General features: G+C 40.8%; 1 protein-coding gene across 1 annotated transcript; it reads left to right on the top strand.

Moving 5' to 3' along the window:
• The first annotated feature begins 1,571 nt into the window (after nucleotides 1-1,571).
• On the top strand, nucleotides 1,572-23,612 carry LOC311127568 (proline-serine-threonine phosphatase-interacting protein 2-like). Its single transcript, XM_084159384.1, has 15 exons — nucleotides 1,572-1,648; nucleotides 2,558-2,658; nucleotides 6,433-6,507; nucleotides 7,512-7,546; nucleotides 7,679-7,785; nucleotides 8,045-8,107; nucleotides 13,815-13,913; nucleotides 15,190-15,235; nucleotides 19,696-19,775; nucleotides 21,434-21,532; nucleotides 21,710-21,806; nucleotides 22,260-22,344; nucleotides 23,015-23,046; nucleotides 23,206-23,282; nucleotides 23,404-23,612. The coding sequence occupies exons 1-14, from the start codon at nucleotides 1,616-1,618 to the stop codon at nucleotides 23,265-23,267; spliced, it is 1,014 nt and encodes a 337-aa protein (XP_084015510.1). The 5' UTR covers nucleotides 1,572-1,615; the 3' UTR covers nucleotides 23,268-23,282; nucleotides 23,404-23,612.
• The last annotated feature ends 310 nt before the right edge of the window (nucleotides 23,613-23,922 follow it).

Genomic DNA, 23,922 nt, shown 5'->3' with positions numbered 1-23,922 from the left:
AAAAGACACCTGTCCACACACTCAATCAAACAGACTCCAACCTCTCCACAATGGCCAAGACCAGAGAGCTGTGTAAGGACATCAGGGATACAATTGTAGACCTGCACAAGGCTGGGATGGGCTACAGGACAATAGGCAAGCAGCTTGGTGAGAAGGCAACAACTGTTGGCGCAATTATTAGAAAATGGAAGAAGTTCAAGATGACGGTCAATCACCCTCGGTCTGGGGCTCCATGCAAGATCTCACCTCGTGGGGCATCAATGATCATGAGGAAGGTGAGGGATCAGCCTAGAACTACACGGCAGGACCTGGTCAATGACCTGAAGAGAGCTGGGACCACAGTCTCAAAGAAAACCATTAGTAACACACTACGCCGTCATGGATTAAAATCCTGCAGCGCACGCAAGGTCCCTCTGCTCAAGCCAGCGCATGTCCAGGCCCATCTGAAGTTTGCCAATGACCATCTGGATGATCCAGAGGAGGAATGGGAGAAGGTCATGTGGTCTGATGAGACAAAAATAGAGCTTTTTGGTCTAAACTCCACTCGCCGTGTTTGGAGGAAGAAGAAGGATGAGTACAACCCCAAGAACACCATCCCAACCGTGAAGCATGGAGGTGGAAACATCATTCTTTGGGGATGCTTTTCTGCAAAGGGGACAGGACGACTGCACCGTATTGAGGGGAGGATGGAGGGACCATGAATCGCGAGATCTTGGCCAACAATCTCCTTCCCTCAGTAAGAGCATTGAAGATGGGTCGTGGCTGGGTCTTCCAGCATGACAACGACCCGAAACACACAGCCAGGGCAACTAAGGAGTGGCTCCGTAAGAAGCATCTCAAGGTCCTGGAGTGGCCTAGCCAGTCTCCAGACCTGAACCCAATAGAAAATATTTGGAGGGAGCTGAAAGTCTGTATTGCCCAGCGACAGCCCCGAAACCTGAAGGATCTGGAGAAGGTCTGTAATCCCTGCTGCAGTGTGTGCAAACCTGGTCAAGACCTACAGGAAACGTATGATCTCTGTAATTGCAAACAAAGGTTTCTGTACCAAATATTAAGTTCTGCTTTTCTGATGTATCAAATACTTATGTCATGCAATAAAATGCAAATTAATTACTTAAAAATCATACAATGTGATTTTCTGGATTTTTGTTTTAGATTCCATCTCTCACAGTTGAAGTGTACCTATGATAAAAATTACAGACCTCTACATGCTTTGTAAGTAGGAAAACCTGCAAAATCGGCAGTGTATCAAATACTTGTTCTCCCTGCTGTAAATCCTGATTTCACCATATCTATTAAAAGCATATTTACGAGAGAATGGTAAAATACAGATAAAAGAGGAAGCAATATAATAGATTCATTGGCAGATTCAAACAGATCCTTTCTTCTCCTGCTCATCTGCTAGTGACCACGAAGTGGCACCAAATCAAACAGAATCTATCTTGCTCTTCATCGTCGGTCGTTAGGACCCAGCGAAGGAGTTTAGTGCTCCATTGCGGTATGAGTGGAGTCATAAACGCACCCTCCAAGGAGAAGTCCATCAGTCACTCACAGTAATTACGTAGCAACAACCTGCGGAATTACAAGAGTTCTACTGCCGCTATTCTTGTCTACAATGAGAGAACTTCACTTTAAAGATTACTTTTGGGTGAGTGCAAATGTGATTGCAGAGCTATTTGTTTTTAGAGATCTAAATCAGATTTTGATGTAATACGTTAGGCAAATGTGTTCTTTCATTTATACGGTTTTAAACACAACATAAGAAGCCTACACAATAATCGAACATTTGTTTCGTAATTTAACTTTTTTAGAGAATTACACACTGCATGGATTGTTTTATAGGTTTCTAACCCAGGAGTGTAGTTCTGGTCCTTTTCAAAACATTTAGATGCCAATCAGAATGGCAGGGCTCAGGAGTATACCCCTATAGTGTAGGCTGTATCAATGCAGGAAATTGAAAGACTTGTAATGTATTTGAGGTTTAAAAAGTATTCTGTAGTTTGTAATTGCATTTTACATTTCAGACTGGATTTTACCATACGGAAACTGTATCAACCCCTTCAAAAACGTCAATTAATTATAATCCACATAATTCACATTTCCTGTTGCTGCAGGATTATTTTACTCACATTTAAAGATTCTACATCTGTAGACCTACTGTACCTCTCAAATCACATGTGGTTAAAATGATTAAATGTCATTCTCTCATGCAGACGTACATTACAGGTAACTTCAACTTCAGTTTAGCACCCAAAACCCCAATTTATATTCACGCTCACAAAATACTGGTTTCCATTATTGTTTCCAATATTGTTAGCATTGTCTGATGTCTTGTGTGCTGTAGCCTATTGCGAATCTTTTACATTATGGATTATTTTGGTTGGAGCCCTTGGGGGTCTTCTCTCTGAAATTTTGCAACGAGTTGTTTGCTTTTTGATAGACTGTTAAAAGGCAAGGTGTATAGGGGTTCGATTGACTAGTACTGGGAGGGTGTGAGAGGCACTCCATGGTGTGCCGTGATGACTTATTGCTTTTCCACATTTCCCAATATTGCCAGAACGGGGATCTCATCAGCACTGGTGGTTATGACAGTATCACCCAGCACCTCAACGATGGCAAGAAGACATGCAAGGAAATAGAAGACTTCATGAAAGCCAGGTGAGAAACCATGAAACCAAGATATTGTCCATGCATTGAATCCTCAGACTACACTGTTAAAATGAAGTGCTTTGTAACACTAACTAGTGCCAACTGAGCTGCCACCACCTTACAGGAGACGAAATATTAACTCTGCTGGTATTGAAACATATGGTTGTGAAGGTATTGGAACAGGTTGAAGGTGTACTGAAACATTCATCCTGAGGTGTTCTGAAACACCACATAATCGAGAGTTATGCAGCACCTTGCCAGAGCCTGGGAGCACTAACCCGGGAAAGGTTAAAAACGCTATTATGGTGTTTCTTGTCCTGTGTGGTGAAGAATTAGATCACTTCTCTTTTGGTGCTGTTTCCTCTCTCTAAAGCTCCTAAAACACTATTGTGGTGTTTCAAATCCTGTCTAGTAGGGTTGGGAGGTATCCAGATTTTCAAATTGTTATACAGTCCTTTGTTCATCCTGGGATTTACAGTATTACTGATTTAGTGCACAAGGGGGCGCCAAAAACACATAAAAGACCATTGAGTGTCTAGTACCAGAATGCGAACAAAATTAGCACAAGTAATAGCGAATTTCCATGGAGGCTGCTAGCTAAATACGCTAATAAGCGCAAAAGAAAATATACAAATTGCAAAGACAGGCAATCCAGCTCATAAAGTTATCCATATATAGGTAGGAGCTACCAAATTTCTTTTTTGGTGAGTTTGGACATTTACAAGCGAATGTGAACGAGAGACATTGTGCAAATGAACAAAGTTTTGACACATGCTTGTCTGAAGGAATAACAGTACTGACTCTGAAGCAGCATGTGTACACACTGTACTCTGCTCGGAGAAGAGGGGGGAGGAGCAGACAGGCCAAGAATGGAGAGGGGAAAAAATGCAAGGAAATCAAGATAGCAGTGGCAGCTGTACAAATAACTCATCCAAAGGGTTTTGACTTCTCTAACACGGAAGAAAGCAAACACTATAACTTAGGGTCACGTTAACGCAGAAATCTGCGTTTTTCAAGTAGGATTTTATTTACGCATAAGAAATATCTTGCTGCGTTTTGTAAACGCAGATCTAGAATGCTTCTTGTAATTTCTGCTCGGCATCAGACACATTTTGTGCTTCAGTTGCACTTTCCACTCGGATGAGAATTTACAAACAGGCATTCTATCAGCAGACAGTGCTCTGACTAGGGTGGCCACATGTAAAATACCCAAATGCGGGACAACGGGATGGTTTTGTGGGACATTTGCAGGATAGTGTAGCCTACACCTGAATATTTTTTCTGCACACACAAAAATCTTCCTCCCGCTGCACCGAGAGATTATGCCTCCAGCTACATTTTGTGATCCAGAAAGGAGAGACCACTTGTGTGGCTATTTTATGACAATCTGGGAATATGTGGCCAAGGAAACATTTCTGGTTGGTCTCAGTTAGGGAGACTTTTAAAACGGGCTTGAGTGAAGTAGAAGCAAATATGTTGAATGAGTAACTAATGAGCATAGAGAGTTTGACGAAATGACCTTATGTTTCAGTCTAATACGGCTATTTACTTACTTTTGTAGCTTTTCGTTAGACGCACACTTTTTGTAAGTACCGGTAGTTAACTGTCCTCTGCAAGTTTAGCTGGAATTTAGCCTAAAATGATTTTACAAATGTGATTGGTTGACAATATGGCATTGGCCTAAGTCTCTTCTTGCGCTGCGAAGAATATCAGATCTAAACAACCTTTTCAAAGGGCATGAGGATTCATTCCACAATACAGAAGAAAGATAAGAAAGTCATTTAAGTGATAATGCCCGAGAAGCCGGTGTTTGGAGGATATATTGTCACGGGTGTTGTTAGACCTGAGACGAAGTCAAGGGCCGGCAAACCGTGCCAATATATCCTCCAAACACCGTTTTCGAGGGCAATTTCACTTTGATATAATGGGTTACCAACATATTAAAATAATGATTGACATATTTTAATTAAAAACGTTATTTTTATGAATTTATTCATACTATTTCATCCTTCCACAAGATATAGTCCTGACACAAATCTAGGGTTGCTACCCAAGCCGGCTGGTTGTTTGTTCTTTCGGTTCGGTTGTTAGAGACGCGACCCAGTCTTTCAGTCTTTTTGTTCTGTATCTATGGACTCGACCCAGTCGTTCGTTCTAAATGTTCCATTGCCATACTGGCTGGCAACATTCTTATCCCTTGCTTGCTAGCTAGCCAACTACGGCTAACTTACAGTCATGTCAAACAGTGCAGCCAGAATAACAACAGTAGCTGCATTTGCATTTGTTTAAGCTGTTTTCTAGTTACATTTATTTGGATACATCCATAACAATGAGCTAATGAGGCGCGATTTCGCCTGTCATTGAAAATGTGCTCACTCGTCAGGACACTGTTGTTCAGGGGAACTAGCCAACAGAACAGCTAACACAATCACTTCAAACTGAAGGTGGAAAGACTGCAAACTAGCTTCACTTCGTTTCGTTTTACCTTTTTTCAATTGACATTTCTATATATATCCATAAAAATGATGCCAGCTGATTCATGATTTCGACTGGCTGAGAAACGCTGCCTGCCTGTCTGTCTCGTCCCAACTCCCGACACGTTCATTACTATGGGACAGCTGGAGATCGAATTTGAATATTGAAACAATGTTGCAAATGTCGGAGAGACAGACAGCAAGGTTTATACAAATCTCCGCTGTTGAAAACTAAATGTTAGTCTAAAATAAATGTGAGATAATGTCTAGATGCTTTTTATAGTGGAGAACAAGTTTATAAATTGCTTGGCTGGGCTAATGAGACAGTGGATTGCGCAGTCAGATCGAACAGAGTAAATAGGCATTTTAACATCATAGATTTAGCCGGCGGTAACTTGTGGAATATACACCGGCTGGAATGCGGTTTTAACCAATCAGGATTCAGCATTGAATGATGTGTTTTATCTGCTATTTCCTCATTTTGGACAGACAATTAACCAATGGCATTGAATTGTGTCAGTGACAATCTAATATGTATAGGCTATAGGCTTACATATTTGTCTTGTTGTCCTACACTCTTAGAAAAAAGGGTTCCAAAAGGGTTCTTCGGCTGTCCCTATAGGAGAACCCTTTTGGGTTCCAGGTAGAACTCTTTTAGGTTCCAGATGGAACCCTCTGTAGAAAGGGTTCTACATGGACTCCAAAATGGTTCTACCTGCAACCACAAAGAGTTCTTCAAAGGGTTCTCCTATGGGGACAGCCAAATAACCCTTTAAGGTTCTAGATAGCACCTTTTTTTCTGAGTGTACTTCATATTTACTGTGTAATACACCACACGATTTGAAGGGGGAGAATTTCCCCCTAATCTAAATATAAACCTTTCCTGACAAACTGATACAGCATAGTTCATATTATGAATAATTTATATGTTTGATTGTATTGTTTTCTCCTTCCTCCCTGGTATACTGTACTGTGTAATCATTAATCAAAGCAGAATACAGACTGTGCAATTAGTCAAGCACAAGGACACAACCCCATTATAACATTGTCATATTGAAAGATATAAAGTGTGATTTTGCAAATATATTGCAGTCATATGTTAGTTACTTTAGGCTAAAGAAAGCAGTTATGGTTGAAGTTGTCTATATTTAAATGTTCTTTATTTCATGGACACTACGGACTTCCCTTCTGTGGTGCATTGTGGTGCACGCTATAGGCAAATAGCACATGCACATATTGTAGATAACATTTGCGAACTGTTTACCATGTTGAATGCACCTCTGAAGAGATGTGTTTGGTCATCTTTCAGAGCATCCATAGAGGAGAAGTATGCCAAAGAGCTACTGGGTCTCTCCAAGAAGATGTGTGGGCACAATGAGATGAAGTAAGTCAGTCTGTTGTTGCAGATGTTATTCATGCTGTAGTAGATATTGCTTGCCATCAGTCAGACACTGTAAAACATGTATACATAAATCATTTGAAAGGCCTGCTATTGAAGGTAGAGATGCTTTGTTGAAAGCCCTTAAAAGCCATCACATAACATGTTTAATAGCCTTCTGATTACCCTGGTGCCAGTCTGTCTCAAACAAGACAAGTAAATGCAAACTTACAGTGCATTCGGAAAGTATTCAGACCCCTTGACTTTTTCCACATTTTGTTATGTTACAGCCTTATTCTAAAATTGATTAAATTCTTTTTTCCCCCTCATCAATCTATACACAATACCCCATAATGACAAAGCAAAAACAGGTTTTTAGAAATGTTTGGGTTGTTGGTATTGTCTGGCATGCAGCCTTCAGATGGCACACTAGAATGCTGTGGATCTGCCCACTGATAGCACTGTCTGAATTGTACATTTACAATTTAGTCATTTAGCAGGCGCTCTTATCCAGAGCGACTTACAGTTAGTGAGTGCATACATTTTCATACTGGCCCCCCGTGGGAAACGAACCCACAACCCTGACGTTGCAAGCGCCATGCTCTACCAACTGAGCTACAGGGAATTTGAACAAACTATTTGTTTTGCATGTTGTAAGATGGTCTGCACACTTCAATGGCTCAATGACCAAGCAGCACTATACAGAGCGATAAAAGTATGCATTATTGCATTAGTGTTATTATTGCATGAGGGTATACAATTGAAATACTGTTGGGCCTTTTTCTGTTGAGAAGGATTCTGTCAGTGGCTTGAGTGTCCATCCTGTTTCAGTATGGTCACATGCTTCACATTGTGGTTAAGGCCTTTTCCGGTAAGGTGGGGGATCTGAAACCGATTAATCAAACAGCTCATTCTCTTCATTCTTAATGATTCTTTGTTATGTGAGGTCAGGTTGTTTTGCAAGAATTACTTTTCATCAATTGACATTATTTGTGTGTTTGTTTGTTTAGCACACTAAAGAGATCGCTGGATGTGTTCAAACTGCGTAAGTGTTGCTGTCACAGCAATGTGTCTGATGATGTATGATGATGACTGTGCTGAGTTGGTATTTCCATGTGATCTGTGTGTGTTGTCCACATAATTTACTAACTCATTCAAACCCTCCTTTACAACATAGAGACTGAACATTTGAGTTTGTCACACCTACAACTGGCACAAACAATGCGGGATGAGGCAAAAAAACTAGAGGACTTCAGGGAGAGACAGAAAGAGACAAGGAAAAAGGTACCGTTGCATTCTATCAATTAGTTAAACCCCTGAAATAAATGTAGGAAATATTTTTTTAATTTCAATTACTTATAGACCTAATGCATTGCTAATACAGTGCACTCTGCTTAATAGTGAATGCAGTTATAGTGATCAACCACTTATATAAAATCGTCCTGCATGGATGTGATAATGCACACTGTAATTGCAAATCATGGATATATCATCTCTATCGTCTTAGGTACAATATAATATCTTTGACACTTCTTCTTTGCAGGTAGAACAACAGATGGATGCCCTACATAAACAGAGGGCCACTCAGTTCAAGAAAACCATGGAGGTAAGCTGGAGAACTTTCCTATATTATTAGTCAAACCATCTGTTATCATCCCAGAAGTGATCATCTTTTCTCTAAAGTCATGTCTAGTTTCAGTCATCATCAAAATGTGAAACAGACTATTCTAATCTAAGTAATCTTTCCTCTGAAAAGTGGGAACAGCCATGGGAAGTGAAAAATGGGGGGGGGGGGAACCTCTCAAATAAATGGGAAGTTAATAATATAATAATATGCCATTTAGCAGACGCTTTTATCCAAAGCGACTTACAGTCATGCATGCATACATTTTTACGTATGGGTGGTCCCGGGGATCAAACCCACTACCCTGGCGTTACAAGCGCCATGCTCTACCAATTATATGTACTTGGGCACCTCGAATGAATGGGAAGTTATTGTACGTTTGTACATTATTATTATTACATACAGTGCCTTCAGAAAGTATTCACATTTTGTTGTGTTACAACCTGAATTTTAAATTAATTAAATTGAGATTTTTTGTCACTGGCCTACACACAATACCCCATAGTGTTTTGCGATGGAGGATACCATCCTCATCCAAGTCGAGCTTGTCCCACTCTTGAAGACATCTGCTTTTCATATTGAATGTTTTGAGTTCTTGCCCTTATGGTTTTGAACTTCACAGTTTGTGTTCCATCACTGGGCCGATACTCTCATCTTCTCTCTGTGCCTGTCGTATCTCTGCTTTTGAGAAAGGCATGATGGAACAGGTTTCTGTTGTTGCTGCATACATACCGGAGAATGCCATTATGTTTTAGTCTTGTTGTGCGTCGACGGCCAGTGCAGTTGCTCCAAATGAGTCCGATTTGAACTCCTCTGAACATTCTCTGGTCAGTGTTTCCATGTCTATCGACATTCTGGACAAACTGTCAGCGTTAATGTTCTCTTTGCCTGGACGATATCTGATAATGAAATGGAAATCGGCGAGTTCTGCAATCCATCAGCACTCTGTTGCGTTCAACTTGGCAGTCAACAAGACGTAGGTAAGGGGATTGTTGTCACTGTACACTGTGAAGGTCGGTATAAGTAGTCGCTGAACTTTACTGTGATTGACCAGTACAGGGCTAGAAACTCTAATCTTCCGCTCTTGTTTCTGATACAACACAGCTCCTAAACCTTTGTTTGATGCGTCTGTGTGAAGGATAAACGGCTCTGAGAAGTCTGAGAAACTGAGTACAGGAGGCTGTACTAAATGGTCTATCAGCCGCTCCATTATCTGTTGATGCGTGATTGATTTGTGAGACGACATTCCTCTTGTTATCCCCTTTGTCTGCCATTTCTTTACTTTGCTGTGTGTTCCTGTAACTTCTTCAGGAGACCCCTGTGAGCAGGTTGTAGAGCGGCTAGCAATGCGTGAGAAGTCTTTGATGTATTGCCTAAAGTAGCTCATCAACCCCATGATTCCTCTGAACTCTACTACTGTACTTGGTATTTTGTCCTTCAGAGCTCTGGCTGCTGCAGTATCAGCTGGATCGACTTTGCTTCCCTCGGCAGACACTATTCTCCCTAAATAGCGAACCTCCGCTTTGAATGTCTCACACTTGCTGGGCTTCAGCTTGATCCCATATTCTCTTAGTCTCTGTAGTACTTTTCTAAAATGTTTGACATGGTTCTCAAAGATCTTGCTGAAGACGAGGGCGTTGTCCAGATACGGGAACGCAAATCTCATCTCTCAAGCCATCCAAACATTCCTCCATTCAGCGCTGGAAGGCTGCTGGTGCATTCATGAGTCCTAACGGAATCCGAACCCACTCATACAGGCCCAAGGGGGTCACAAAGCCTGTCATGGGCTTGCTTTCCTTTGCTACTGAAACCCTGGTGATATGCTTTTCCCTGAGCCAAGAGTGAAAAACAGGAATTTCCTCCAAGGCTGTCCATGATACCTGTACTCTGGGTATTGGCTGGCGGTCACGGTGACACTTCCTGTTCAGCTCCCTGTAGTCTATGCACAGTCGTAAACTGCCATCCTTTTTCCTTACACATACGACTGGGGAAGAGTAAGGAGAGTTGGACATCTCCACCCAGCCCTGTGCTATCAGGTCATGCAAGTAGTCTTTCATCTCTTTGTATAATGGCTTCGGCACAGACAGGTAAGTTTGTGCAACAGGATCACTGTCTTTTAATGAAATGCTCAGATTCAGATTCTCATTGCAGCCAATGTCACTGTCTGATTTGAAAAATGAGCTTGATTCCTCTCTCAACATTTGGTGAATGATTTGTTGCTGCAGTGTGTTGAGGTGGCTTAGATCAACAGGATGATCCCATAAGTCTTCAGTATTTTGACTGTGTCTGAACTCTGTTGACAGCAACAGGGGGGGTTGATGACAGTTCTCCAGCATGGTGGCGGGATAGACTGACTTTATTTCCTGCACAGTGTCAATTACAGTTTGCTCTGTTAACGTGATGTCATGGTCTGTGACGTTCTGAACATCAATGATGACATGTGGAGATGCATCTTTTCTTAGCTTTACTAGAGTCTCACAGAACTCCTTCTGCCCACTGAGGGTTTACATCAGGCTCAAAGATCAGTGTGGTGTCCTCTTTATCAGGCTTTGTCTGCACTCGACATTGAACCTGAACAGAGGTGCATTTTGGTATGTTGATCTTCTCATTTGTTGTTTTCACCAGGTACTCGTATGACTGTTCAGCACTCACTAACTCTATGAAAGCCTGGACATTGTTTTTCGTTAGGCTAGGAAAGGCCATTCTCACTGTCTCATTTAACTTTTCTGTGCATGTGCCTCCTGACTGTTCACCGTTGTTGACGATTTGCTCAATCATATTAAAGCCAATAATGGGATGAGATAGATGTCTGCTCTTCATCCCAATCACTGGGATGACTAGTTCTTGAATGTCAGTTGGCTCTGAGGCCAGTTTGAAAGTCACTACATAAGGCATATTCATTCCATTGGCAGCTACTATCTGTAGTGAGTCAGGTGAGTCAATTAAATCAACACCTGGTAAGTTTTCATCTTTCCATAGTTCATCAATGATACACACCTGAGAGCCAGTGTCCTACAAGGCTTGAGTTCTCTCGGGCACGGTTTGGGGGTGCATAGTATCGCTGTGGTGCATATCTCTGCTGGAACTGTGCTGTTTCTCTCACCGGTGGTTCATATCGCTGTTGATGTAACTGGACGGTTTCTCTCATCCACGAGCTGGACAGTGCTGCTGCGGTGGACCTTGTGCTTGATAATGCGTTGTCATGTCATCCTGTTCTCTGCTTGGTGGTGAGGGATATTGCTGCGCTATAAACACAGGTTGTTGAATGGATTCTCTGATTTGTGAGACTTCAGCACTCAAGTTCTTTAACACCATCATATCAGACCTCAGTTCTTTTAGCTCCGATACCAGGTCATGGGGAAGTTTTGGTGTGTTCTGTTGGGGCGGGCATTTCTTTTCCTCAGGGGCCTCATGAGTCTGATCTGATTGGACAGTGGCGGGCCACTGTGGCATAACCATTTTCCTTTTGTTCTGTTTCTCTATCTCGTAAGCACATGCAGTGTTCAGTTTCTCTAGAAGCAGCTTATCTATAGTTTTTGTGTCTAGGAGATATGGCTGCATGTACGTTCTTATGTTGTCATTTTGTAGACCAGTCATTTTGTAGATACCCTTTATTCAATTTGTATTCATTTTGGTGAGCAAGGCTGGAGAACATGAGTCTGTCTTTTTGGCCTGGTTCACCTATTTGACCGAATATCTTGAACTCTTGTGCCATACTGTGGCTTGTCCCTACATTTGCACTGTGCTTTGAGGAGGGGGCGGGGCCTGGTTTGTGTCATTGTCATTTCCATTTTTGTTAACAAGCTCCTGCATCTCACTTTCCTTTTGTTTTAGTGAAAGCCTTAATCGCTCTAGCTCTGTTTGTAGTTTTGTGTTCTTCATTTTTATTCGCTTTTGTCCGTTGAGATAACATCACTAGCCTCCTGCATCTCATTTATCATGTCTTTAAGGTTCAACAGTTCAGACATACCATCATCCTCCGGGTCTTTTACTTCTTCCTGTTCAAGATATTTTATAACATGTGAAACACGGGTCATGTGCGTTTTACCAGTTAGATTCACTAATTTCAATGAGATTGTCTTTAGTCAGTTCATACAAGGCTCCTTTCACTTCTATTTGCATATCCTCTAATGCTGGTTCCATTTTACTAGCAAAAAAGTTGACAACGCTTTTAAATAAGGTTCTCTTTTACTGAATGGACCTTGCTGCTCCCTGATGTTCACTCTGACCTCAGTTTGCACACACTCCTTTTCCAGTGTGTGTCAAACCTCCACCATAGCCGTCTGTCACACTGTTATCTGTCGGAGTTGGTTTTGAAGATTAATGTTGGTTGAGGGTCTTCCTATCTCATGGAGACGATTTTAGGTGCAGTTGTGTAAAGTACTAAAGTAAAAATACTTTAAAGTACTACTTAAGTAGGTTTTTTGGGTATCTGTGCTTTACTATTTATATTCTTCCCAACTTTTACTCTTACTTCACTACATTCCTAAAGAAAATAATATACGTTTTACTCCATACATTTTCCCTGACATCCAAAAGTACTCGAAAGTTACATTTGGACAGGAAAATTGTCCAATTCACACACTTATCAAGACAACATCCCTGGTCATCCCTACTGCCTCTGATCTGGCAGACTCACTAATCACAAATGCTTTATTTGTAAATGATAAAAATAAAAATGTCTGAGTGTTGGAGTGTGCCCCTGGCTTTCCGTAAATAAAATAAAAACTATACAATTGTGCCGTCTGGTTTGCTTAAGGAATTTGAAATGATGTATACTTTTACTTTTGATATTTAAGTATATATCTAAAACCAAATACTTTTAGACTTTTACTCAAGAAATATTTTACTGGGTGACTTTCACTTTTACTTGTCATTTTCTATTAAGATATCTTTACTTTTACTCAAGTATGACAATTGAGTACTTTTTCCACCACTGCTTATGTGCATTAATCTCAACGGAGGGGTAAATATAGAAATAAATCACACGGAGATGTAGTTTTGGCTTCAAGTCACTTGTAATGAGTCTTTTCATATACACTCATCAACCATTTACATGTGTACAAAACAGTGCTTTAGATTACAACAACATTCATATTTCCCAAAAGTTTTCCATTGTTCCCATTAACCCACACACACACGAGCTGTGCACGCTGTCTCGCTCGGGCACGCTCTGATCACTAAGTCACCTCGTGCAAGTGAGCAGCATTCTAGCAAGCTAGCTAGCAAAACGGCTAATGGCTAATTTCCAAGTGGTCTAAACATACAAATAACACATTTATATTGTTTTAAACATGTTTGCTACTGACTAACATCTATAACATCCTTGATCAGCACTCCTACTCTGAGTCCCTTTCTGAATACTTGCCCTGATTTCTATTCATCCTAAATGCTGTTGTTTTTCCAATTTGCCATGCCAACTGCTACTGAAACATCAGGCATTTTAAACACAGTGGAGTGACCCAGGAGAACTGAAAAAAAAAGAGAAAAACTGCAAAAACCCAGGATGCCCTATGGTAGCAGCAATTTACATAACCAACACTGTAGTAGTTGACTTCAAACGTAATGTTTTAGAGACTTTCATGTTATCTGTCAGTCAGTGAAGAATAGCATGGTCAGTAAAGCGTATTCACATATTCACACATTGTTTCACCCCCCTTCCCCTGTCATTCCATGTTGTTAACTGAAGTCAAAGAAGATATATGAGCAAAAGTGTAGAGACAAAGAGGAAGCAGAACAGAACATGAACCGAAACACAACCACCAGTAATGCCAAGCATCAGGAAAAGGTAAGCTTCAGAGAAACTGCTGAGGGTCTAGTGGTAGTTCCGCCCCTGGACCACACATTGCCCCCAAAAAAACCCAGACATTACAGCCTGTTCAGGTGGGATGGCGTTTTTGGCCCACAGCATGTCATCACAATCTGATCTGATTATTCTGACCAATGAACAGGCATCTTTTATTTGCATTTAAACCATGGCATTGTTGAATATTCGTTTCTGATTGACTTGAAGGGCATTCTAGAGTGTGCATTATTTCCCTATAACGCACTGGATATCAACACTGTAGAATTCAATGGCTATAGTTAATTCTTAGATGTTCTATGTTTGAACTGCTTTTGAAAGCAAAAGTTGAATTAAAAAACAATATTGGCATTGTTGAACTAGATTTTCATAATAGCAAGCTAGGACTGACAGTTTGGTTACCTAACTAGCAAGTCTGTTTATTTGGTTACCAAGGCATCTACTGTAGCTATCTAGTAAACTTGCTACCTACTTCAGTGGATGTTGAACACATTTCTACCTGCAAATGTGTTAAATTATAGTCATGGTATAAAAGTGTAAATCAACTCGGGGCTCTATGCGTTCTATGGAAAATAATGCAACTCCGTGGAAGGTCAGTTCCACTCCGCTAGCGCGTCGTGGAACACACCTTCCACGTCGTTCATTCTTTTCAATAGAACGCATAGCCCCTCATTAATTATCCCTTACATGTATCTTCCTACTTTGAAGGGATAAGTGGGGTAGGCTCTAGTCTAGAGTCTAGACGATCCTATCCTCCAAACAGGGCTGTGTATGTAAATATACTGTATGTACATTTGTATCAACACGCCCACACGATCAGACTGAGCATTTCAATGGCAAAAGGAGGCTCAGAGAAATAAATGATACAAATTATATTTTGAGTTATTTTCATGAAATAAACACACACAGTGATTCATTAGACATACAGTGATGATTTAAACATTTCATAAAAAATACTGCTTGGGGGCTTTAAAAAGAAATAAAAACACTACTGACACTAAATTAGGTGAGTGAGCCATGGGAATCTGTTGAGCTAAGGAAATAGCAGGCCTATTTTGACCACAGGAATTAGACCACAATAATTAGGCCAACATTGACCACAGGAAGAACAAGGTTATCTATATTGTACACAGTTTATGAAGTGGACATTTTCCAATAAGATGTCATACTTTTACTGTATACTAAAGTAATGACCTGAACACAAGGAAGGGTTACATAAAGTACCGAATCATCAGTGTTTTTCTTCTTCATCATCTTTCAGATATTTGCAAAAACACATCAAGCAAAACTGAATGCAGAGGTAGCTGGTAAGAATGACAACCTATTATCCTTTTGGCTCTTATCCACCATAAACAGGGAAAATCACAAGTCATCATCTAAGTTACAGTTGAAGTCGGAAGTCTACATACACTTACAGTGAGGGAAAAAAGTATTTGATCCCCTGCTGATTTTGTACGTTTGCCTACTGACAAAGACATGATCAGTCTATAATTTTAATGGTAGGTTTATTTGAACAGTGAGAGACAGAATAAAAAAAAAAAATCCTGAAAAACGCATGTCAGAAATGTTATAAATTGATTTGCATTTTAATGAGGGAAATAAGTATTTGACCCCTCTGCAAAACATGACTTAGTACTTGGTGGCAAAACCCTTGTTGGCAATCACAGAGGTCAGACGTTTCTTGTAGTTGGCCACCAGGTTTGCACACATCTCAGGAGGGATTTTGTCCCACTCCACTTTGCAGATCTTCTCCAAGTCATTAAGGTTTCGAGGCTGACGTTTGGCAACTCGAACTTTCAGCTCCCTCCACAGATTTTCTATGGAATTAAGGTCTGGAGACTGGCTAGGCCACTCCAGGACCTTAATGTGCTTCTTCTTGAGCCACTCCTTTGTTGCCTTGGCCGTGTGTTTTGGGTCATTGTCATGCTGGAATACCCATCCACGACCCATTTTCAATGCCCTGGCTGAGGGAAGGAGGTTCTCACCCAAGATTTGACGGTACATGGCCCCATCCATCGTCCCTTTGATGCGGTGAAGTTGTCCTGTCCCCTTAGCAGAAAAACACCCCCAAAGCATAATGTTTCCACCTCCATGTTTGACGGTGGGGATGGTGTTCTTGGGGTCATAGGCAGCATTCCTCCTCCTCCAAACACGGCGAGTTGAGTTGATGCCAAAGAGCTCGATTCTGGTCTCATCTGACCACAACACTTTCACCCAGTTCTCCTCTGAATCATTCAGATGTTCATTGGCAAACTTCAGATGGGCCTGTATATGTGCTTTCTTGAGCAGGGGGACCTTGCGGGCGCTGCAGGATTTCAGTCCTTCACGGCGTAGTGTATTACCAATTGTTTTCTTGGTGACTATGGTCCCAGCTGCCTTGAGATCATTGACAAGATCCTCCCGTGTAGTTCTGGGTTGATTCCTCACCGTTCTCATGATCATTGCAACTCCATGAGATGAGATCTTGCATGGAGCCCCAGGCCTAGAGAGATTGACAGTTATGTTATGTTTCTTCCATTTGCGAATAATCGCACCAACTGTTGTCACCTTCTCACCAAGCTGCTTGGCGATGGACTTGTAGCTCATTCCAGCCTTGTGTAGATCTACAATCTTGTCCCTGACATCCTTGGAGAGCTCTTTGGTCTTGGCCATGGTGGAGAGTTTGGAATCTGATTGATTGATTGCTTCTGTGGACAGGTGTCTTTTATACAGGTAAATCAAATCAAATCAAATCAAATTTTATTGGTCACATGCGCCGAATACAACAGGTGCAGACATTACAGTGAAATGCTTACTTACAGCCCTTAACCAACAGTGCATTTATTTTAAACAAAAAAGTAAGATTAAAACAACAACAAAAAAAGTGTTGAGAAAAAAGAGCAGAAGTAAAATAAAGTGACAGTAGGGAGGCTATATATACAGGGGGGTACCGTTGCAGAGTCAATGTGCGGGGGCACCGGCTAGTTGAGGTAGTTGAGGTAATATGTACATGTGGGTAGAGTTAAAGTGACTATGCATAAATACTTAACAGAGTAGCAGCAGCGTAAAAAGGATGGGGTGGGAGGGCAGTGCAAATAGTCCGGGTAGCCATGATTAGCTGTTCAGGAATCTTATGGCTTGGGGGTAGAAGCTGTTGAGAAGTCTTTTGGACCTAGACTTCGCACTCCGGTACCTCTTGCCGTGCGGTAGCAGAGAGAACAGTCTATGACTAGGCTGGCTGGAGTCTTTGACAATTTTGAGGGCCTTCCTCAAATTTCTGACTCCCAGGTGTGTTTTATACAGGTAACTAGCTGAGATTAGGAGCACTCCCTTTAAGAGTGTGCTCCTAATCTTAGCTCATTACCTGTATAAAACACACCTGGGAGCCAGAAATCTTTTTGATTGAGAGGGGGTCAAATACTTATTTCCCTCATAAAAATAAAAAATCAATTTATAACATGCGTTTTTCTGGATTTTGGTTGTTGTTATTTTGTCTCTCACTATTCAAATAAACCTACCATTAAAATTAGAAACTGATCATGTCTTTGTCAGTGGGAAAACGTACAAAATCAGCATGGGATCAAAAGCTTTTTTCCCTCACTGTAGGTTGGAGTCATTAAAACTCGTTTTTCAGCCACTCTATACATTTCTTGTTAACAAACTATAGTTTTGGCAAGTCGGTTAGGACATCTACTTTGTGCATGACACAAGTAATTTTTCCAACAATTGTTTACAGACAGATTATTTCACTTATAATTCACTGTATCACAATTCCATTGGGTCAGAAGTTTACATACACTAAGTTGACTGTGCCTTTAAACAGCTTGGAAAATTCCAGAAAATGATGTCATGGCTTTAGAAGCTTCTGATAGGCTGATTGACATAATTTGAGTCAATTGGAGGTGTACCTGTGGATGTATTTCAAGGCCTACCTTCAAACTCAGTGCCTCTTTGATTGACATCATGGGAAAATCAAATCAGGTACAACAGTATCTATATCCACAGTAAAACGAGTCCTATATCGATATAACCTGAAAGGCCGCTCAGCAAGGAAGAAGCCAAGACCTCAGAAATAGAATTGTAGGCCTCCACAAGTCTGGTTCATCCTTGGGAGCAATTTCCGAACGCCTGAAGGTACCACGTTCATCTGTACAAACAATAGTACACAAGTATAAACACAATCGGACCACGCAGCTGTCATACCGCTCAGGAAGGAGACGCGTTCTGTCTCCTAGAGATGAACGTACCTTGGTGCGAAAAGTGCAAATCAATCCCAGAACAACAGCAAAGGACCTTGTGAAGATGCTGGAGGAAACAGGTAAAAAAGTATCTATATCCACAGTAAAACGAGTCCTATATCGACATAACCTGAAAGGCCACTCAGCAAGGAAGAAGCCACTGCTCCAAAACCGCCATAAAAGAAGCCAGACTACGGTTTGCAACTGCATATGGGGACAAAGATCATACTTTTTGGAGAAATGTCCTCTGGTCTGATGAAACAAAACTAGAACTGTTTGGCCATAATGACCATCGTTATGTTCGTAGGATAAAGGGGGATTCTTGCAAGCCGAAGAACACCATCCCAACCGTGAAGAACGGGGGTGGCAGCATCATGCTGTGGGGGTGCTTTGCTGCAGGAGGGACTGGTGCACTTCCGACTTCAACTGTATGTGCCGATAGTATGGTCTCCAAAGATGTACAGTTGAAGTCGTAAGTTTACATACACCTTAGCCAAATACATTTAAACTCAGTTTTTCACAATTCCTGACATTTAATCCTAGTAAAAATTCCCTGTCTTAGGTCAGTTAGGAGGTTGAGGTCAGGGCTTTGTGATGGCCACTCCAATACCTTGACTTTGTTGTCCTTAAGCCATTTTGCCACAACTTTGGAAGTATGCTTGGGGTCATTGGCCATTTGGAAGACCCATTTGAGACCAAGCTTTAACTTCCTGACTGATGTCTTGAGATGTTGCTTCAATATATCCACATAATTTTCCTTCCTCATGAGGCCATCTTTTGTGAAGTGCACCAGTCTCTCCTGCAGCAAAGCACCCCCACAGCATGATGCTGCCACCCCTGTGCTTCATGGTTGGGATGGTGTTCTTCGGCTTGCAAGAATCCCCCTTTTTCCTCCAAACATAACTATGGTCATTATGGCCAAACAGTTCAATTTTTGTTTCATCAGACCAGAGGACATTTCTCCAAAAAGTATGATCTTTGTCCCCCATGTGCACTTGCAAACCGTAGTCTGGCTTTTTTTATGGCGGTTTTGGAGCAGTGGCTTCTTCCTTGCTGAGCGGCCTTTCAGGTTATGTCGATATAGGACTCGTTTTACTGTGGATATAGATACTTTTGTACCTGTTTTGATTTTCCCATGATGTCAAGCAAAGAAGCACTGAGTTTGAAGGTAGGCCTTGAAATACATCCACAGGTACACCTCCAATTGACTCAAATGATGTCAATTAGCCTATCAGAAGCTTCTAAAACCATGACATCATTTTCTGGAAATTTTCAAGTTGTTTAAAAAGGCACAGTTAACTTAGTGTATTATTATTATAAACTTCTGACCCACTGGAATTGTGATACAGTGAATTATAAGTGACATTTTCTATCTTTAAACAATTGTTTGAAAAATTACTTGTGTCATGCACAAAGTAGATGTCCTAACCGACTTGCTTGTCTGTTAACAAGAAATGTGTGGATTGGTTGAAAAGCAAGTTTTAATGACTCCAACCTAAATGTATGTAAACTTCCGACTTCAACTGTATATTCTCTGATTTGAATCCCAGACAGGCTGTACATGCAGAATGTGGCTATGCTGGGAAAAATCAGGGAGGACTGGCAGAAAGAGCATGTCAACGCATGCGAGGTAAGGTAGTATTTTGTCGATTTGTTAGTTATATACTGTATCACTGGTATATTACGTGTAATATTGTTACTATGCCGGAGAGAAAGGAAACCGCTCAGAGATTTCACCATGAGGCCAATGGCAACAGTTACAGAGTTTAATGGCAGTGATAGGAGAAAACTGAGGATTGATCAATGACATTGTAGTTACTCCACAATACTACAATACTAACCTGAGTGGCGCAGTGGTCTAAGGCACTGCATCGCAGTGCTAACTGTGCCACTAGAGATCCTGGTTTGAATCCAGGCTCTGTCGCAGCCGGCCGCGACCGGGAGACTCATGGGCGGCGCACAATTGGCCCAGCGTTGTCCAGGGTAGGGGAGGGAATGGCCGGCAGGGATGTAGCTCAGTTGATAGAGCATGGCGTTTGCAACGCCAGGGTTGTGGGTTCGATTCCCACGGGGGGCCAGTATAAAAAAATATGTATTCACTAACTGTAAGTCGCTCTGGATAAGAGCGTCTGCTAAATGACTAAAATAAATAAAATAATAATAAATAATAACCTAATTGACAGAAGGAAAAGAAGGATGCCTGTACAGCAGTGTTTCCAAACTCGGTCCTCGGGACCCCAAGGGGTGCAAGTTTTGGTTTTTGCCCTAACACTACACAACTGATTCAAATTATCAAAGCTTAATGATTAGTTTATTATTTGAATCAGCTATATAGTGCTAGGGCAAAAACCAAAACGTGCAACCCTTGGGGTCCCGAGGACCGAGTTTGGGAAACCCTGTTGTACAAAATATAAATATTCAAAAACATGCATCCTGTTTGCAACAAGGCACTAAAGTAATACTGCAAAAAAATGTGGCTAAGCAATTAACTTTTTGTTCTGAATTCAAAGTGTTATGTTTGGGGCAAATACAATACAACACATTACTGTGTACCACTGTCCATATTTTCAAGCATAGTGGTGGCTGTATCATGTTATGGGTATGCTTGTAATCTTTAAGGACTGGGGAGTTTTTCAAGATAAAAAATAAACATAATGGAGCTAAGCACAGGCATAATCCTAGAGGAAAACCAGGTTCAGTGTGCTTCCCACCAGACACTGGGAGATGAATTCACCTTTCAGCAGGACAATAACCTAAAACACAAGGCCAAATCTAAACTGGAGTTGTTTACCAAGAAGACAGTGAATGTTCCTGAGTGGCCGAGTTACTGTTTTGACTTAAATCTACTTGAAAATCTATGGCAAGACCTGAAAATGGTTCTCTAGCAATGATCAACAACCAATTTGACCGAGCTTGAAGAATTTTGAAAATAATAATGGGCAAATGTTAAACAATCCAGGTGTGGAAAGATCTTAGAGACATACCCAGAAAGACTCACAGCTGGAATCGCTGCCAAAGGTGCTTATACAAAGTATTGACTCAGGGTTTTAAATATTTATGTAAATGAGATATTTATGTGTTTCATTTTTAATATATTTGCTAAAAAATTTAAAACATGTTTACACTTTGTCATTAGGGGTATTGTGTGTAGATGGGTGAGAAAAAAACATAAACATATTTAATTTAACATTTTGAATTCAGGCTGTAACAACAAAATGTGGAATAAGTCAAGGGGTATGAATACTTTCTCAAGGCACTGTACATCATTTAGTGCTCTGTTACATCCAGGTATTTGAGAAGCAGGAAGTTGAGAGGATCAACACTCTAAGGAACATGGTGTGGACTCATCTCAACCAGCTCTCCCAGCAGTGTGTCACCAGCGATGAGGTAAAGTCACACTTCAAATGCTTTCTTTTCTAGGGACTCATCAAGGTGCAATCTGCAGTAGTTACTTACTGGTATTCAATGATACCCAAAGAATAGCATGAAGGATTGTGGCTGTAAGTGACCTTCCATATTGTTTGTGTTTCTAACTTGTTCGTCTGTGTGTGTCTGTATGTTCAGCTATATGAGGAAGTGAGGAAGTCTCTTGAACAGTGTGACATACAGGAGGACATTGAACACTTTGTGAACCTCAGACGGACTGGGGACAAACCACCAGGTACAGTTTCTCACTCTTCACAGATCACCGTTGACATCCAAAGAAAAGAACAGGCACATTCATCTAAGGAATACAATGAAAATCAGACGCTGACTTTTTTGTAATCCTTGATGCTTTTATGTAGGCATTAGCCCTGTTAGTGAGCATTTATCCTTTGCCAAGATCATCCATCAACCTGACAGGTGTGGCATATCAAGAAGCTCAGTTGGTAGAGCATGGCGCTTGCAATGCCAGGGTTGTGGGTTCGATACCCACGGGGGGCCAGTATAAAAAATAAATAAATAATGTATGCACTCACTAACTGTAAGTCGCTCTGGATAAGAGCGTCTGCTAAATGACTAAAATGTATATGTTATGTGTGTCCGGGTCCCCCTCCTTGACAGTCTAGTTGTTTATTGTAGTTGTAGTGTACTCACTACTCACCCCCTGGCCTGCTCTGTCCTCACTTCTCAGCTCCTATTCTGTATGAGAACTTCTACAGCAGTCAGAGGGTCACCGTTGCACCATCAGCCACCCAAATGGCTCCAACTATCACCAGGTGAAAGCGGTTTTATCAATATATATACAGTGGGGAGAACAAGTATTTGATACACTGCCGATTTTGCAGGTTTTCCTACAAAGCATGTAGAGGTCTGTAATTTGTATCATAGGTACACTTCAACTGTGAGAGACGGGCGACAGCCCCGAAACCTGAAGGATCTGGAGAAGGTCTGTATGGAGGAGTGGGCCAAAATCCCTGCTGCAGTGTGTGCAAACCTGGTCAAGGCCTACAGGAAACGTATGATCTCTGTAATTGCAAACAAAGGCTTCTGTACCAAATATTAAGTTCTGCTTTTCTGATGTATCAAATACTTATGTCATGCAATAAAATGCAAATTAATTACTTAAAAATCATACAATGTGATTTTCTGGATTTTTGTTTTAGATTCTGTCTCTCACAGTTGAAGTGTACCTATGATAAAAAATTACAGACCTCTACATGCTTTTTAAGTAGGAAAACCTGCAAAATCGGCATTGTATCAAATACTTGTTCTCCCCACTGTATATATTTTTTTGGTCCAAACCAATAATATATGTTTTATCTTGAAAGGGGAACAACACACACAGCAGATGAGGATTTCCCCCTTACCACAAAAATCATGTTTTTCATTATAATTCTCATCATGTCATGTCGATTTCTATTTTGTCTGTTTTGTGAAAATCAGGAGGAGACCATTGCCTAATCCAACCAATACCGGAGGTACATGTCACAAATTACTGAGATATATAGATATTATGACAAAGTTGTCAGATATAATCCATAATTGAAAATATTGACAAACTGTTCTTTGTTTTCTTTTTAATGAAAAGCCACTTTTTGTTTGTTTATTTATTTGTGTTTTGACTTCCACTGCTGTAGGTGACTTGATCAACTCAACTGTAGAAGATCCAGATCCAGGCTATAGTGTTCTACGATACTAGCACACATATTTACTGGTAAGTAGTGTATTCTTCAGTATTACAGCTTCAGTCAAATGACCATTGTTATCACAATAAGTTTGAGCCCACCTAAAACCATGGTTTTATTCGGGTTTTTTTAAAAACTATTTGTTTCCAGTTATCCATGGATATTGACTGCCTGGTGGAATGCTGATTGTGAATACCTTCATTGATGGATATAAAGAGTGGACTTTGTGCTTTCCTTGTCATTCAACAGTGACACCTGACAAACTAACTACTGAAATACCACCAATGCTGACATTAGTACAGCATGTTTGATTATGTCATCTTTGTGGTTGTATAGCTGTGTTATAAACAGTAAGATTCAGTGTCATAGCTCATATACAATATATGTCAATAGGTAATATATTTAGTTTTGTACAGTCTAAACCAGGAAATATTGTTAAAGCAAAAATAAAAGTAATCACTTAATTGTTTTATTTTTTATTGGCCCATCCACCACCTCCCCGCTTCGGAGGACAAAAATAATTTGGCCTCCGACAAATTTAATTTGACAGCTTAAATGTTTTTTGTTACACTTCTCTCTTTCTTTTCTTCACAGTAGTTACAAAGTTGACATAAGTCACATTCAGATAGACAGTACCCAAACGCAGACGGTATACATTATACAGTGAGG

This window comes from Coregonus lavaretus, assembly GCF_964263955.1.
Source record: "Coregonus lavaretus genome assembly, chromosome: 4".
In the NCBI taxonomy this organism is placed as follows: domain Eukaryota; kingdom Metazoa; phylum Chordata; class Actinopteri; order Salmoniformes; family Salmonidae; genus Coregonus; species Coregonus lavaretus.
The sequence above is the reverse complement of the archived record's forward strand: the minus strand, read 5'-3'. Positions and strand labels throughout refer to the sequence as shown.